Below are 18,304 nucleotides of genomic sequence, written 5' to 3'. Positions count from 1 at the left end.
TCTCTCTCTCTCTCTCTCGCTCTCTCTCTCTCTCTCTCTCTCAGGCAAGGCAACCCTTGGTTAACCTCACAGATTGCAAGAAGCTTGTCAGCTTACAATCTCTTATTTTTTAAATTTAATTTAATTTTTTATGCCTACAGCACCTGGTCTTCCTAGGTGGTCTCCCATCCAAGTACTAACCAGGCCTGACCCTGAAAAACAAGTTTATTTCTTGCCCCTATAAAGTAAAATATGCAACAAGGATGGGGAAGGGGAGTGCTCAGATCAGTGTATTTGTGTGTGGCTTCCAAGGTCACCCTGGGCATTGACATTAACCCTCAGACACTGGGAGAAATAGAATGGGAGCTGGGACATGGTGAACATCACTTTCACTCATATTACATACATCAGAACTCAATCACGTGCCTTCCTCCACATGTAAGGGGGCTGAGAAATGTCATTCTTGGCTGGGTAGTGACTTCTCCACAGAACTTCTTCAATAGAGAAGGAGGGCATGAATGTTTGGGAGGCAGGTAGATATGTCTGCCACACTTGTATTCCAATGGATGTAGGGAGACAGACACTAAACATGTGAGTATATTGCATAGCATTTCAGATGATGAGTAAGAAAATGAAGTCAGAAGGGGCAATAGGGGGGTGCAAACAACTGTGAAAATACTTTTCCCCAGTGGTTACTCATCGGGCTGTGTTGTTTACAGAGCACATGTGAGTTGATCCTCTGAGTGAGTGAGGTAATAAAGGGTCTCCTTCCTGAACTGTGCTAGAGCAGCTCAGATTGGAAAGAGAGACCTTATTTTGTGTCCAGGCAAGCTCATATTGTCCTCACCAAAAGTAGCCCTGGAGTTACAGAGCCTATGGAATGCAAAATACATGATCAAAAAACCTATAAAGTTGGTTTAAAATTGCTTCTGGGCCTTTTCAATTTCTTGAGCTCTTGTGCACCTGCTGTACTAACCCAGGCTGAAGTTCACACCCTTTTAGTTTTGACTATGTCTACTTTTGGATAATCTCGACTTATGATTCTAGAAGGATCTACTTCCCAGATGTGTGTAGTAAATCACGGATTGACTTCCTCCATATTAATAGAGCAATGTGGTCTTTATGTTCAGGAATACTAGTTGGTTACCTAAGATCAACGATAGAAAGTTCGTTGGAAAGGAGCTGGTGAGGAAAGTTGAACGGTGCTAAGAATCTATAGAATAATGAGAGAAGGTTCCGTATTTGGTAAAAGGCAGAGTCTTAGGCCTTTCCAAAAACTCCACTCAGTCCCTGCACCGTGGGCTCATTTTGACAAGCAGGTATTAATTCTTCTGATAGACCTGGCCCCATGCTAGGCACCAGCAACATAGCAGTAAACACAGTTCCGCCTCTGATTTTAGGGGCTTACAATCCAGGCATGAGAGAAAGACCCCTCACCAACTAGAAGGCTGCATTTCAGCGGGATCAAGAAGGGCCACGATGACAGTCCTGGAGTTTATGCTCTCTAGTTAGTGAAGAACCATTTAAGAGATGATTGCTGTGCTGAGGAGTGGGACATAGAAACTGGCACTCACTGTGAGACAGCTGGCAAGTCAACCTCTCTGACTCTCATTTTTATCTAGAAAGGGAAGATAACAATATATCAACAGCGTCCTTGCCCATCTTGCAGAGCTTTTTTTTTTTTTTGAAATCTTATTAAATTTATTGGGGTGACATAGGTTAATAATATTATATAGATTTCAAGTATACAATTCTATAATACATCATCCGTATATTGCATCGTTTGTTCACCCGCCAAAGTCAAGTCTCCTTCCGTCACCATGTATTTGACCCTCTTCATCTTCTTCTGCCCGCCTTCCCCCTTCCCTCTGGGAACACCTGTATATCTATGAGTCTGTATATCTATGAGTTTTTGTTTGTTTGTCTTGTTTGTTCATTTGTTGCTTTCTGTTTTATATCTCATAAGTGAAGTCATTTGGTTCTTGACGTTTTCTGACTGACCTATTTCTCTTAGCACGACACTCTCAAGATCTATCCATGTTGTCGCAAATGGCAATATTTCATCTTTTCTTATGGCTGAGTAATATTCCAGTGTATATATGTACCACAGCTTTATCTAATCATCTATCGAAGGACACTTCAGTTGTTTCCATGTCTTGGCCACTGTGAATAATGCTCACAGGGCTTTTATAAGGATCAAATGAAATCACGTTATGTGAAAGAAACGCTTTTCAGGTGTTAAGAACTATTATTAGAATCGGTGAATAATCTGGATGTTTGTAGAGCAAGGGAGGACTTGAGTGCCGGGCAGTGATGCTCTGAGAAGGCAATAAAATCTTTCATCCAGAATGGGCATATGTAGGAGGAAAATCAGGTCTTTGAAAAAAATCAGTAAGAAAAATCTGAACGGTGGAATATGTCAAAAATAAGTGATTTTTTTCCTTTTCAAGTAAAGTTTGTTGTAGTTAAAGAAAAAGAACAGGGATGCCTGTAGGGTACAGGTGAAAATGCACATCTGGAATGCAGAAGGAGGGAGCGGGCGGACCAGAGCCCGGCTGTGGAGGCAGGTGAGGGCTGGCAGGAGACCTGCAGGGAGCTGGGGACCTGCCAAGACACACGCTCTCAGAGCAGCAGCTCTGACCAGGCCTTCAGAGAACACGCTGACGTTTTCAGGGAATGCTTGGCCGCAAAGGTGCTCATTATTCTAGAAACGACTTGGCTTTGGGCAGCATTGGCACTCTTCTTATCTCTGTGATTTCCCCACAGTGTTGTTCCAGAAGGAAGACTTGTGCCCAGGAGGTCTCAGGACTTACTTGGTTTTTCCATGGACCTTGGGGTCTCCTCTGCCAATGCAGTGCATATTATAAAGCAAGACATTCTTAGGAAAATGGGGTAAGTTAATGTAAGTTATAGCTGGCCTGTTCTAAGACCATCAAATCCCATGAATTCAGCCTGAATTTGAGAATTCATCCAACATTGAAAGCATATATAGGAGGTTGTCAGTTTTAAAAAATGCTTAATTTAGACTGTTTCCCCCGATTTTATAGCACCTTAAAAAAAATCACAGAGAAAGAAATGGTCATAAATATTTTGCTGAATAAGAAATAATCCTACTAACGCAAAGTTTTTGTCAAAACTCAGGATTATAGAAATAAATGAGTTACAGTTATTACAGAAATAAAATCTGAACGACGACATAAGCCCTTATTGAAAATTTATTTCACTCTCACTTTTCAGTGCTCTACAGTAACAGAGGCAAATTTCACCTCCAGATAAGAAAAGGAGGCTGAAGACTAGCTGAGTGGAGAGAAGTAAATCAATATGCATATATTGAGCATCTACTGTGGGTCACATAGATAGCCTAAGTCTCCTTTCATTCTCACCAGAGTGTATTCTTACAAAGTAGGTATAGTCACCCCCATTTCATAGATGAGTATACTGAGACCGAGGGAATGATTTTTGCCACAGGTCACATTGAAGTGGTAGGGCTAATATCCAGTTCACCTAATCTTAAATCTGAGGTCTTTCCTTAACCCTCCCCTTTACCTTGAGAGTTTCTTGGGACTTTGGTTAAAAGCTGGCCAGGAGGTGGAGGGCTTATAAAGCTGGGTGGATTAGTAAATAGAAGAACAGCCTTCCCATTACAGAGGTACAAGGTTAGGGAGAATCCCTAACACTCCCCTGGCTCTGCTCTTTGCCTCCTTCCCACGACCTTCCTTCTTTCTTTTAGGTCAGGGTTTTTCGATCTTGGCTCTATTGACACTTTAGACCAGGTAACTCTTTGTCATGGGGCTGTCCTCTGCATTGTAGGAGGTTTAGTATCATCCCTGGCCTCTATCTACTAGGTATGAGTAGCAATGCTTTGCGGTCATAACAATAAAATATATCCCCAGACGTTGCCAAATGGCTTCTGGATTTGGGAACCCTGCCCCCAGTTAAGAACCATTGTTTTATGGTGACCAACCAACCCAGTTTGTCCTGGACTGAAGGATTTGCCAGGGATTCAGTGCTAAAACCGGGATAGTTGGGGGCAAAGTGAGATGGTTGATCACGCTACAAATTAAATTTCATCTCCCGCTAAAATGAACTTTGTGGTAGGAAAGAGGCATTGTGCTGATAACGTGGTTGTCCTGGCAATCTTCAGTTGCTCTAAGCTGTTGCTATACCAAACACATCTGCCTAATACTCTTTTTTCTCTGCTTCAACCCCTTCCCCCATTTCCCGTGTAAGCTGCCAGTTGGTGAGGAAAGTTACCGACTTCAGAGGGACTGTATGAGTAACTGTGTGGGTCCGATTAGGATTGAAGAAGCCCAGAAGGAATGCTGGTGAGGGCGAGCATGAGAGAGAGTGTGTGTGTGTGTGTGAGAGAGAGAGAGAGAGAGAGAGAGAGAGAGAGCGCGCGCGAGCGCGAGAGCTCCAGCGAGCTGGGAGGGGCAATTGGGTGCTGGACTAGAGAGAGCCCATTGACGTGACAATACCTATGTGTGTTTACACAGGAATTCATGAATACTGGATGGAGGAAGGTTTTCAGCTCTGAGTTAACTTGGCCTCTGCCTAGGTGGTGTGAGCATTTTAATCTATTTGGTATTACAAAATATTTCTATGAATTACTCTGACAACATATTACGGGCATATTCTTGAGAGATATGGATAAAAGAACAGCCTCAAAAATGGTTTGTTATTAGGATTATTTTAGTTGTGTTGCTGAGAATATATTAGTAATAGTAATAAACATTATGGTTCTTTGCAAACTTACAAAGCACTTCCGAAATATATCATGTGCCCCTCAGCCTTCTGCTCTTGGTACAGTTCTGAAGGTGATAAGTGACTGGCTGAGGTCAAATGCCAGGTGTTGCATCTGGATCACTGGGCACCACATCCTGTGACCTCCGTATTCCTCCAGTCTGAGGGAGAATGAGTCCTGTATGTAAGGGCTGAGTCTGCATTGCTGTAGATGTGGACAGTGAAAAGAGTGTAGAAATGGAAGGTATGAATCAGCTCTGCTGCCCTGACTCTGACAATGGCCCTTCTCGCTTCTCTACCTTCAGCAAGTGGGAAGGTGAAGCAGGTTCCACGAGGGCAGTGCCTAAGACTCATGGTCACCTGGCTCGGGGGCTGATATTCTTGCTGATTCTATGCCTTCCTGCATGTTCTTTGACACAGGTGTTGGGGGTGTGATTTGCTGAGAATGATTGCTTGCATTTTCCTTGATTATGCAAACCAGTAGCTCTTGCCAAGAACTCTCCATGGCCTGAAGCTCTAAGCTGGTTCTCTCCCATTGGCTGACTTCCTTTCATTTTTAGGGGAGGCGTATTGTTCAAGTTTCAGAGCTGTGATACCTGCCAGTGTCTCCTGGGAGTGAGGTACCTGGAGTTCAGGGACCCTAACTGGTGACAATGACAGCAGACGAGTTGGTTTTCTTTGTAAATGGCAAAAAGGTAAGCAGGAGCCGATCTCTGCACTGGCTTCCCTGCTCCCTGAGAAGGGATGCGTGTCTTCTGGAAGATGCCTGTTCTTATTCTCTCTCTCTTGTGTTTTCTTCTCTCTCTCTCTCTCTCTCTTCTTTCAAAGGTGTCACTGCCTTTAGGGAGACATTGGGGAAAGAAGACCTTTTCAGGGCTAGAACGTAATCAAGATATTCAAGGGGCAAAGGAGTGAGGGGGAAGGAAGCAAGAAGTGAGGTGTCTGTGAGCTTCCCCCACCCCACCACGTCTCTATAGTGGTAGAGACACTGGCTCGAAACTGCAAAAGGGGGACAGGGTTCCAGGTGAGACTTGAGGTCACGCCCCACACTTACGCTTCTGCGTTTCATCGGATATATCCTAAGGCCTTTGTTGCTCTCTTTACTGGGAGAAGGAATAGGAACGTGTTTTCTTGTTAATGTCAGGTTATAAAATGTATACAGCCTTTGCTTCCGATACTTCATGTATGTAAATATAACAGATAACTTGTGTGAGGGCATCTACTGACATCTTGTGGCAAGCCAAATTTCTTTTTCATAAAGGGCTTGCTCTGCCCTCCCTTAGTTTTACATATAAATATTGCAAATCTTTTACTTGGATAAAAATGGACCTCTTGGATTAACTTCATTAATGCCCAGGGACCTAAGGAAGGTGGGGGTGGGGTGAGCCAGAGGGGGACTCGTGACATGGATACTAGTCCTTGCAGCACCGGAAGGAGGAGGATCGTTGCAAATTCTAATGCAGGTGCAGGGAGAGAAAGTGCAAGCACGAGACATTGTCTCCATCCTCCACTCACCCTCCCTGCACTGGTGCTGACTTGCTCACGTCTGCTTCCACTCCCCAGCTGGGAGCGAAAGGGAAGTAACGGGCAGCCATAGTTGTGCATCGTAAATGAGTGATGAATGTAGCGAACTTCCCAGCGGGCAATTTTATTTGTTTTGCGATCGATATTGTCAGTTTTGAGTTGAGAAACAGAGTGACTGTTGAGATAATTTTCAAGGACAAAATATGCTTTGTAGGATATCTAGTGCTTAAATTGTCAGGGTGTGTTTGGGTGACTAGCAAGAAAATTCCATGAACCATTGCAACATCAGTGTTCCAAAGACTGTTGGATTCAGTTTGAGTGGCGTCACCTGGAGGCAGTGGGGCATGGAGTCATCCACATTCTTCTGGGTTCAAAGTCATCTCTCCATGCAAATTTTATTTTCAGAATTATCATCTGACTTCAAACCAAGAGGAAGAGTAAAAGCTTCCTCGTAGATGGTAGCAAGACTTTAGCACCCAACATTTCAAACAACTTTGTTGCATTCAGCAATTATATTGTAGAGATTAAAGAAACAGTTGTTGAACTGATTTTCTAGAAGGGTTACTTACACAAAGGCATCTTCTGTAGAATTTTTCTAAGCAATTTTCATATTGAGTAAGCAGCTGAATTCAATGACTTCCAAGGCCACATCTCACTGTAAGGTTTAATAATTTATTAAGCCATCCTTTCCTCTGTGACAGTACAAGGTTCTGTTCTTTACTGATGTTTCGCTGGGAGGCCCTGGATCTAGAAAGAAGCATTTCAAATCTACCTTGGCGAAAACTGTTTCCCTATGTATTTTATTTTCACTTCAGGAAAGCAATTTCAAATTTTTAGATGGTATCATCACATCAAACCCCGTAGTCGCCGAAAGCTTCTACTACTGCCAGTTTCTGTGATGAATATTCGTGTCCGTAATTTATAAACATGTGCCCCCTTGAGAAACTGCTGGAAAGGTGGAGAGGCAGTGCAAGGAGTGATGAGGTAGAAGCAGTACTGTAGAAGCAAGACCTAACAGGGTAATTCCCAGTCAAATTAAGGCAGTGGTGAGTATGTTTCCTCCCATTTCTATTCCCAAGATATTCTAGACATTTTGTTACAGGATATTATGCGAAGAAATCACCAAAGAAGCTCTCAGAACTTGGTGACTCACTCTTAAATATGAGCCTTCTATGCTCTCTGTTTCAAACTGCTGTCTAGGACTCTGTCTTCACTAGCTGGGGTCCTGGAGAGGGTGGAATGGCCAGTGATCACACGCCCCAAGGGCCTTCTGTGTTGGTGAACGGGCCTTGGTGGCTGCTGGTTTTCACATCTCCTGGTCTAGAGTCAGAATCAAAGGTAAAGAGCTGCCCAGGATTTTGTTACCGTTGTAGTGACTGTCTTTTTGGAGGGTAGGATTTTTGCTTCTGAGCAGTCATTCTCTGTTAAGAAAAGATTGTGGCATCTGGAGGATTCTGGGAAGATGCAGCATGTAGAGTTCAGCTGAATGTGTCCAACAGTGATCCCCCTAAGAACAGGCTATCAGCGAGTCAATTCACTCACTTACTCACATCGTCAATATTTAGCAAGTTCCTCCCAGCCCTGAGCCTGTGGGACATGTGCATGCTGGCGGAATACATCTCTGAGATCAGGCATTGCCATTTAGGAGCCTATGAACTAGCTGGAGAGGTGGGTTATGATTAGGCAAAATAATATATCCCAAAATGTATTTCACAGAAAACTATCCCCATGAAATACTATGTTTAGATATTCTTAAACCACTTAACCCAATTTTGGCACAAAGTAGGTACCTAATTAATATGGATGTAATGAATGGATGAATATTAAAAGTGCTAAGAAATCCTCTAGTACAGAAATTTATTTTTTAAAAAACTTTATAGTATAATATTATTTTAAATTTATAAAAAAGTTCCAAATAGAATACAAAGAAATATTAAATAGGCTTTACTCACATTCCTCACTTGCTGACATTTGCTTATTCTCTCTCTCCTATATATAAATACATATATAATATGTATTTACATGTGATATAAGTATATATTTGCACATAGATATATAGATGTATGTATGTATTATAAGTACATAAATACTTTTATATATTTACTTATATATGTAAATAATATAAATAGATATATAAAGCATAACATTTTCTTTTGAATCCTTTGAGGATAAATTTCTCAGACATCATGTCCCTTTACACTTTAAAGTAAAAGTAAGAATAAGGATATTGTGACGGAAGCACAGACTATTTATAAAAGTCAGGAAGTGTAGTTTTGATAGAATACTGTAATCTACAGACCTTATGCAATGTTGTTCCAACTCTCCCAGTAATGCCATTAACCCCCTGCCCCTCCCCGCAGCCCTGGATCCTGTTTGCAATCAGTCGTTATGTCTCTTTAGTCTCCTTCAATCTGGAACAACTCCTTAGCTTTCTTTGTCTTTTGTGACCTTGATGCTTATGTAGAGAACAGGTCAGCTGATTTTTAGAACATCCCTCATTTTGAGTTTGTGTCCTGCTTTCTTATAATTAGATTCAAATCTGCATTTTGGGGGGAGATACCAGAAATGTGATGTGTCCTAAGTCACTACATCAGGAGGCACATGATGGCAATTTTACCCATGAGTTGTGATATCGGCTTTGATCACTTGGTTAAAATGGTGTCTACCAGGTCTCTCCACTGTAAGGTTACTCTTTTTCCCTTTATAATTAATAAATAATCTGTGAGCAGGTACTTTGAGACTACGTAAATATCTTGATTTTCAAACTTTTACCCACTAGTTTTAGTAACCATTGATGATTGCTGACTGGATCAATTGTTGGGCAGATTACAAGATGGCCACACATATTTATTAGCTGTCATTCTTCTGCCAGGAACAATTTTCCCTTCTCTCCCATTTGTTTGTTTCTTTACTAATTATCAGTCCAGACTCATGAGTTTTAATTTTATTTAATGGATTTTAACCCATTATTTGAGCCATTATTTGTTTCGATGCTCGAGTTTTAGCAGAGCAGTCTGCTTGACTCAGTGTTTCCTAAGTTTGCTTCCCCACCACATGTTTTTCCTTTCAGACGCCCATCAGCATCCCGTGGAGACAGGGTTTTGTGGAGTTTTCTGGGGCAAACCCTGAAGCCGTGATGTGAGAGTGGCTCAGCCATTCTCTGTAAGAACGCAAAGGGGATGGACCACTTGCAGCTGGGGCGATACGAAAAACCTTTACTAGAGAAGCATTTAGGATCTTCTGATAAGTCAAAATGCAGGTGGAGGGGAATGGAATGGTCAAAGGCTTAGGAACCTAGAGGTATGTGATGTGTTTTCACTGGAGTGTGAAGCCCAGCTTGGAAGGAAAGTAGGGGAGGGGAAAGCTGAAAATGGAGATTGGGGACGTATTGAAATGGGCCTTGAAAGACAGTCAAAGGAACTCGGATGTTCCTTCGAATGCGTGAGAGGTCACTGAAAGTATTGAGCAGGAAAACTTACGTGAGGCGGTAGAAGCAAAGCTGCCGGGTAGGAGGAAGGAGCGATTTGCGGGGAAGGTGGCACGCTACGAGGCTCTTACTGCTGTTCACAGAAAGGTGACAAGAATCTTTACTTTGTGCACTTACAATTTCTTCTCCAGAGAAGGAAATAGCTCCTTGCGTAAACTTTGTAACCAGGACTTTGAATAAACTGTATCTATGGGGTGACCGTCCACTTTCCTTTGAACTTTATCCAAGAGGCGAATTCTGGCAGTTTTGTGACCTCTTCGATTAATTTTGGTCAATTAAAAAATGCTACGGCCATTTCTAAGTTGCCGAGCACAGTCTCAATTCAGGGCAGAGAGGTGAGGGTAGCAAGACAGTTCTCCTTTAATTGACGGTGGTATAAGATGGCTTCCCACCACTAGGAACATTCAGTTGCATCTCTGTGACGTGGGGCATGTGCTTCCCTCAGGCTAGCTGCTCTCCCCCAGCCTCCAGTTCTGGGGGAGTCCACTCCATGCAAAATCTGTTAGAGTCCCCATCACCTCCTGTAGTCGGTTTTTCTGAGAACGATTTAGACACGTGTAAGGCAGCACTCACTCGTTCTGCCCCTTCCCCTCTCATGCGTGGCCTACGCTGGGTCTACGGCCAGCACTTCATTGTTTGTTCTCCCAAACTCCGGGAGGGCACCCTGATCCCGACACGGCCACTTCTTCAGCTTGTCTGATAAGCCCATCTCCAGCTGTTTAGATATGCCGGACCACTACATCCCTCATACTGCAAAGGTCACATGTCAGCTTCCCACGTAGTGCCCTGAAAGTCCCCTCACGAAGTTTCAGGTGCGAGGCACAAAGCCGCTCTCCCGACTTTAAAGATGTGGGACTCATAGCACTGTTCTCTCTAAAGAAATCTTATCACACATTCTATCCCCTTAATCATCCCAATCGCCCAAACCCTTCTACCCTTGATAACATGTGAGGAGTAGTGAAATGGTTTTCGATAGATCTCCTTTGACGATTTACATCGGGAGCTACCACTTCACTTTGTAGACAGCCTTCTCCATCCTATTGAGAATTCCATTTGTGGCTCATTGGTTTGAGATCGCTCCTGCATTTCTGACATGTGGTCGGCTGCGATAGCCCGATTCATCCAGTGCTCTGCTGTGAGCACAGGACCACAGGCTGGCTGGCTGCCGTCCGAGCATGTGCACGTCAGGAGGCAAAGCCAGAGGTCTGCATGGGGTCACTCTCAGCTGTCTCTGGAGTCCACAGGTGTGATCCAGCAGCTGGAAATGAGACGACATGTTTGATTCCAAGAGGGCTTTGCCTTGGTCAGCCCAACTTCGTACCTAAGCACTGTCTAGTGGATCCCAAGCCCTACTGTAGAATTTTAGAATAGAGGGTATTAGCACATACATAGTTTGGTTTGTAGTTAATACGCTCATGCTTATGGAATTGTCCAGAAAAACACTTTAGTTTTCATAAGATACTTAGCACATCCCATTAACTTTACAAATTCTTGGGCCAAACAATAGTAAGTGTACTATGATATATTTTGTTTCTGTTTTTGTTTTTACAGGTGGTGGAGAAAAATGCAGATCCAGAAACAACTCTTTTGGCCTACCTGCGAAGAAAGTGTATCCTGACTTTGGAGTGGCGGTGAGGGGGAGGGGGCAGTGGGACTCGCCCTCTGGACAACACATCATTTTCGTGACTGGTAGGCAGGCCGTGAAGTGTGGAGGAAGTAGCAGTGGATTAGGTTTCTGGACACTTGTGTTTTAGTCACAGCTCTGTCACTTGGCAGCCGTGTGACCCTGGGGAAGTCATTTGAGCTTTCTGGGTCTGAAATTCTCAGCTGTCGAATAAGAGGATTGTTCCTAATGTTCTTTAAGGTTGCTTCCAGCTAAGCCTCTAGTAAAGCCAAGATCAAATCCCAGGCCTGTAGAACAAGTAGCTGCAAAAGGCCCTCATGAGCCCTGGCCAGCTTCGTGGTCATTCTGCCTCAGGAGGAGCCGGGCCTTTCTCAGCAGATCTTGGCCTAATACATTAGTGGGCTTCCTGGGGAATGTTTCTAGCTCTGGGAAGGTGGAAAGAAAGTCAGGGAAATGAGTGTTTGTTGAGAAAGGGTTGCCCGAGGTGGAGAACTGTGCAGAGGCACCATCCATTGTGGAAATGGCAATGCTGGGAAACATGGGGCAGGGGACACCTGAGGGAGGAGCCCCTGTATCTTTTGTTATTTCAGAGGAGGGAAGTATTCTGAGACCCTGGAAGAAAAACAACAGCAGAAAATAAAATAGGAGCTAATATTTAATGAGCACTTACTATACACAGGTGGAGTTCAGGGTGATTTACATAGATTATCTAACCGATCCCTCTAGCAATCCCTTTGACAGAAGAGGAAGTGAGGCCTGCATTTGTTAAGGGACCTGCTGCTCACTCAGGTCTTTTAGGAAACATTGGCAGAGCCTAGACTAAAGCCTAGAGCTATGCTCTTAACTTGCCACCTGTACTGGAAACTCCCCAGGGGTCTGTTGTCAGGACCATGCTTATCCTGACTTCTGTCAACAAACCTCTTTCACTTCCAGAGGCAGAAATATCCAGTGGTTCATTCTAATGCAATATTTTGGGGAAACAAAAGATTGTTTCAACTCCCACAGAAGTGAGGTTCCAGGGTCGTTACCTCATGTCCACTCACTTCCTGTCAGACACAGCTGGCTCTTTGTACTTTAGACTGGATTTTTGACCTAGAGGGGGCAGTTCTGGAGGTTCAAAGCACACGAAGTCGGTGATTTTTTTAAGTTGTTGACGTTAATTTTAGTTTTCTAATAAAATTTTGAAAGCCCAAAAGCCTCAGAAAGTCCCGATCATAGATATTGGCTGGTGTACAGGTCAACTTTCAAACGAAACCCCAAACTGAAAGTTGGCACATAAGTATGAAATCCTCGTGACTTGCTGCTCATTTGTGGGAGTTCCAGGCAAGATAGAAGACCCCAGCCTTGACTTCTACCCTGGCTTCCAGAAAGATTCCCAGGCTAGAAAACGATCTCGCTGGACTCTGGGTGGCTACCATTGGTCTTCACATGCCCCTAGGGCTGTCTGAACTGCTGACAACTGCATATATCTTGGCTAGTGAAAAGAATGACTTAGGACATAGAAAGACCTTCCCAGATGTGTTTTGAAAGAGGAAGCAGCACAATGAAGGAGGAGCTCCCGCATCTGGAGTTTGAGCCCTAACACTCGAGGTAACCCCAGTGACTGCGCTGGCTTATAGGGCTCAAGTTACCTCTGGGGGCTCAGTGTTTGTTTTTGCTTTTAATCTGTGGGGAAATAGTAGTTCTTGCCCCACCTGCTAACCAAATTATTAAGAGTCCATGGGAATAAGTGCTTTCCATGTAGAAGATGCTATGTCATTGTAACTTATTAATTTCATCTCAAAAATGAGGGAAGTGACCATCCTCAGTAGGTAACTGGATGGCTGAGAGGCCTGAGGGTCTGAGGGAAAAGCAGCAGTAAAGCCTGCGTGTCGCTGGGAAGGTGGCCGCTGCTACTGCTGTATTGTAATAATAGCCTATTACTTAGGCGCTTTTACAAATGCAAAGTATTAGATTATTTATTTCTGCAAATATATGTAAGACATGTCTCCAATATTGTTCCTTGACCTCAAAAATACCTTCATTTTAATTTCTGTTCACATATCCTATGGGCTGGATATTCAAAACCCCTGGTCCAGCCCTAATTTGGGTTCCTGGACTTTACTAGCCCCAAAGATTCATGGAGAAAAGCTGGGACTCAGCAGATCCCAGAGCAGATCGATGTCTCACTCTGGCCCGAGTGGCTTCATTGCAGCCCAACTGGCCGGATGTGAGGGCTGCTTCACATGCTCAGATGTTGAGGTGCCTGATTTACCTGCCCAGGGAGATCACGGGGTTGGGCCCCTATCATGCCTAGAAGACCCAAGAAATGTCTCCGTGATTCAAATCCCAGTCAAGTTCAAGTCCTAGAACTCAAATTGCAGGGGGTGATACTTGGGTGCTGTCTGACGGGACTTTGATGTCTTTCCCCTTTGGGGTAGTGGAGATGGCCCCATTTCCTGCTTCCCTGGGGTACAGTGCAACCTCTCTGAATGAAGAGTTCATGTGGATCTGCTGCCTCCCTGAGTGGAGAGGCCTGAGCTTGTGTGTGGCAATGGGTGGCTCTACACTCACAGCTCTACCCACGTACTTCCCAGCAGCCCAGCAAGACTTTTTCTCTGAGTTCATGTTCCTTAACCTTGACCAGTGGGGCTGAGCGGGACCAAGCTGGGCTGCGGAGAAGGGGGCTGTGGGGCTTGCACCGTGATGCTTTCCAAGTATGATCGTCTCCAGAACAAGATCGTGTATCCTTTGCCTGCTTGCTGATTGCCCCTGTGAGTGAGGACTATGATGTAGGGGTCAGCTCGTGAGTGTGTCTGTGTGCACGTGTGACCTTTCTAAAGTTCAGACTCATTTACATCCCATGAAATCTTTCAAAAGGTCTCCAGTGCCCCCAGGGTCAAGTCCACTGTCTTTGTTTAGCACATGAAGCCCTTTGCAATACGCCTCACCTTTCCTCTCCAGTTTTCTTTCTCTTCATGGACCCAACACTCTACTCATGCAGAGACAACTGTGAACGACTAACGCCTCATGCCCACTAATTTCCTGGTCTTCGCATAAGTTGTTTCCCAAGTCTTTTAAATATCCTTTGTTCCAGGACTTTTCTACGTGGCTAATTGTTACTAGCTCTTTAGGACTGCGCAAAATATCACCTCCTCCAGGAAGCCTTCCTTGATCTACCAAGATTGGGTTAGGTGCCCTTAGTTCCATAGTACCCTGTGCACAGACTTCCTGAAGCAGTTACCATAAGATATTTAAATTGCTTCTTCACACTGGCTTCTATTTTCCTGGGTGGACGGCAAGCTATTAAAACAACATGAATTTTGTCTTATTCGCATTTATTAATCAGTCCTCCCGAGAGTTCCTGGCATATGGTTGGCATTCAGTCACTGATGTTGACTGTATAAGTGATGAGTGATAAATAAAGGAATGGACGTGAGCAAGCTCTCTCTGAGGAGTTCATGTCCCTTGGGGATTTCGTCCTCCCACAGGAATGGGAGAAATAGAGGTGGCGAAAACAACAAAAGTGTGGGGAGGTTCTGAAAATGAAGAAGCTAACGAAGGGCCCTGCAGAGAGAGCGGCATACGTTGGGCCTGGAGCCTGCTAGAAACTTTCTTTTAACTTGGCCTCCAGTGTCAAGCTGAGTAGAAGTGGTGGAAAGTGACCCGGGATTTCTTGCCCAGCTCAGAGGCCTGGGGTGTACTGATACCTGACTCCACGGGACCCTGGAGAGGCTCAGGCCTTGTGTATGGGGAGAGCGTCCTTTGTTCCTGGCTGGGATTCTTGGGTAGAGGGGTGAGGACCCCCGTGGAAGAGACAAGAACATAATGTAGAGTGAAGAGAAATGGTATACACCATCATAAGGTCTCCCGGGCCCTGCACTCTGGTCCACTCTGATGACCCGAGTGGACAATGGAATGACCTTAATCTGGGGTTCCAGCCACTTTTCTGCCAATGCCTGCTTGGCTCCCATCTGCTCCTTGCACCACGTTGCCGTGACAACCATAGAAGGAATAGGAAGCACCAAGACGAGACTGCATCCTGTGCAGGTAACCAGAGTAAAGGGAGTTCATGACAAGGCTGCAGACTTGCATTGGGTTGTTGGGCTGAGTGTCACTGCCCGGGCAGAGGAGGCAGGTGGCCTGGCCACCTCCCCATCTCCTCCAGGGTGGGAGATCTGTGAGGTGGAAAGAGAGGGCACCCAAGCCTGAAGCTCCCTCCTTTGTCTGGGGTGGATATAACATTTCATGACCCCAAAGAAATTGAGAGGTCAACAGGATCTGATGGCTAGACAGTTAAGTTGCACCAGAACTGGAGGGAAGAGGGGCCGGGTAAAATCCTCACCTTGCACCTGAGTGCGCTCAGGAAACCCCTCGCCTTCCCAGATTTGAGATTCCAAATGCTCTGTGCTCCTTGGTAAAACGCCCACCTACTCCCTGCTCCCTCAAACGGTAATTCTGTTGCACCTCTCAGGTCCCACTGCAGATAAACGAATGTGGGCTCTAGGCCTCCGTCCTCATTAAAATGGAGGTTAGCAAGAGCTGAATTAGAGAATAGAGACGTGAGAGTCTGACCAAGGCCACCTGGGAATGAACTGAAATTGGGAACACTTTTGGAAAGAGGGGGCGGTAATCTGGAAGGTTTCGCAGAGACGATCAGAATGCTCTCAGGCAAAGTAGAATGGAACGCACAGGGGAGCAGAGCACTGTGGGAAGGAAAGGCCACTGTTCCCAGTGCCTTCTGTTTGGAGAAACTGAGGCAGGGCAATCTTTGGAGATTACGAGCACAGACGGTGCCAGAGCTAGGCTCAGATCTTAATCCTCCCTTGACCATTTGGGGAGACCTGTTGTTCAGAGCATGCCATCCTGGGGCTCCTTATGAGAATCTGGGAGCCAGGGCCTCTGGTTGAGCAGGCCAATGACACACCTTGGGAAGAGCATCTCGGACCAGTCAGGTGAGGTCAGAGCAAGGTGGGAGTGGTATTGCTTCATCTCTATGGCTTTGTTTCTTAGGCAGGAAAAGGGAAAATTACTAACCTTGTCCAACCTGTAGGGGATGTGAGGAGGTTAATTAGGACTTGTAATTTTCGTTGAGATAAACAGATGAAAGAAAGAAAGAATGAATATTTTAAACACTGGGATCATAGCTATATAATTAGGCTAAAATCCTCCCTTTCTTATGGTCCAGATTTTTATTCCCGATATTCTTATTTCGGCTCCAAATAAGCTAGATTCCACTTCTTGTCCATCTAGTTTTTTCTCTTGGTTTCTGTGACACTATGGCTCAGAGAGACTTGGTAACACGGCCAAGGTCACAGTTGGTAACTGGTGGCACTAGGGTTTGACTTCGTGAAGTGACTGCTACCCCACACTGCCTGTCAACGTGGGCTGGCTTCAGCTGAGTCGCATAGAGATTCTGAGAGGGGTTCTGCCAACACAGGTGTCCGTGTCATCTGTCCCTTTTAGGAGAGGATTGCTAAAAGCCATGGTTCCCAGTGTGGGTTCTGCACCCCCGGTATCGTCATGAGCATGTACACACTGCTCCGGAACCAGCCCGAGCCCACCTTTGAGGAGATCGAGGATGCCTTCCAAGGTACGGGTCTCAGGGCACACCCCAGGAGGTGAGATGGCACACGGGGCTCTCCGGGGGTCAAGGCAGGGCCTTAGTGCAAGCCAGGAATGGGCCAGGAGTTTGAGGCACTGCCCTTTGAAGGAATGGCTCAGAGTACCCCAACGTGGTGGCTTAGATCTGCTGGAAGGCTGGTCCTCTTTTAGTGTGAAGAACACTCAGGTGGGTTGGAGACCTTAGATCTCCTGCCTTAGTGTTTGTCCTCTTGAGATGTCTTCCTGTCCTCCTTCTGCACTAGGATGGGGTGACAGTGGGTGGCTGGCACAAGAGGAGGTCATTTGGGAAACTCCACAGAGGCTAGTGATATTGCTTTTTTCCTTCTCAGCTTTCACCACAACAGGATTCTGCAGGGTAAAGGCTACATCTGAGGAAGGCAGCCATGATTCTGAACCTAGGGCAAGGAGGGCTTTCCACTCTGCCTCTGTGAACAGGCCCAGGAACCTGGGCCAGGTGTCTGCTCCCCTGGATTGAACAGAGGAGGCTCCCCATCCATCTGCCATTTTAGTCCATCATTTATTTTGTCCATCAGTGCTATTGAGTCCTAGTACATGTCATACACTGTATAGGGTACAAGGGACACGGGGATGAAAGACACAATCTCTACTCTCAAGGAGTTCACACACTGAAGGAGAAGAGAGTTCATAATGAGGTTTGATAATCTCACTCATAAAACTGTGACTAGGAACCAGGGGAGCACAGTCTGGCATTCTAGGAAGGCTTCCTAGAAGAAGCAATAGATATTTTAAAGTCAACAGTACAAAGAGGAGGAGGGGGCTTCCAGGCAAAGAAAACAATATGCCAGGAGAGCATATGACTGGGCTGGGAGCGAAGCCACAAACCCTTCATCTGCACTGGGGCCAGCACTGACTTCATGGCTTTTTTCTTGGCCCACAGGAAACCTGTGCCGCTGCACAGGCTACAGACCTATCCTCCAGGGCTTCCGGACCTTCTCCAGGGTAAGTGGGGGCCCCAGGACAGCAGTGGCCTTGCTCCCCAGGAATCATGCCAAGAGGAATGCCAAGGGCCTCTGGATTACAGAGAAGGAAGATAAGATGGCCAGCTGGCAGGTCCTCCTGCTGCGGACACCTGGCAGTGGACCCCGCCATTCTTATTCAGAAAGGGGTTCTCCTCCAGAGCACTGGGACTTTCCTTCAGGGAAAGCCTAGAGAACCTGTTCCTAGAAGAGGCGCGCTGCCTGAGAGCTAACTTCCTCCAGGGCGTTTGGGCTTGACGACCTTCCTTGGAGACTGGCACGCTCAGCCCGTGACACAGGTGCTAAATGTGGCATGTAATGACAACCTGGCCCGACTCAGCACTCACGTCCCTCCTCCTTTCCTCT

General features: G+C 45.5%; 1 protein-coding gene across 1 annotated transcript in view; it reads left to right on the top strand.

Annotated features, from left to right (window-relative positions):
• The first annotated feature begins 5,304 nt into the window (after positions 1-5,304).
• Positions 5,305-18,304, top strand: part of XDH (xanthine dehydrogenase) — a 55,577-nt gene continuing 42,577 nt past the window's right edge. Inside the window, exons 1-6 of the mRNA XM_006910364.1 lie at positions 5,305-5,417; positions 11,285-11,342; positions 13,984-14,080; positions 15,278-15,386; positions 16,803-16,929; positions 17,860-17,921. Coding sequence (XP_006910426.1) covers positions 5,376-5,417; positions 11,285-11,342; positions 13,984-14,080; positions 15,278-15,386; positions 16,803-16,929; positions 17,860-17,921 — 495 coding nt within the window. The 5' untranslated portion in view covers positions 5,305-5,375. The remainder of the gene's footprint in view (positions 5,418-11,284; positions 11,343-13,983; positions 14,081-15,277; positions 15,387-16,802; positions 16,930-17,859; positions 17,922-18,304) is intronic.

The sequence above is a fragment of the Pteropus alecto genome, unplaced genomic scaffold (assembly GCF_000325575.1).
Source record: "Pteropus alecto unplaced genomic scaffold, ASM32557v1 scaffold61, whole genome shotgun sequence".
NCBI classification, from domain to species: Eukaryota; Metazoa; Chordata; class Mammalia; order Chiroptera; family Pteropodidae; genus Pteropus; species Pteropus alecto.
Note: the sequence above shows the minus strand (reverse complement) of the source record. Positions and strands in the feature narration are given on the sequence as shown.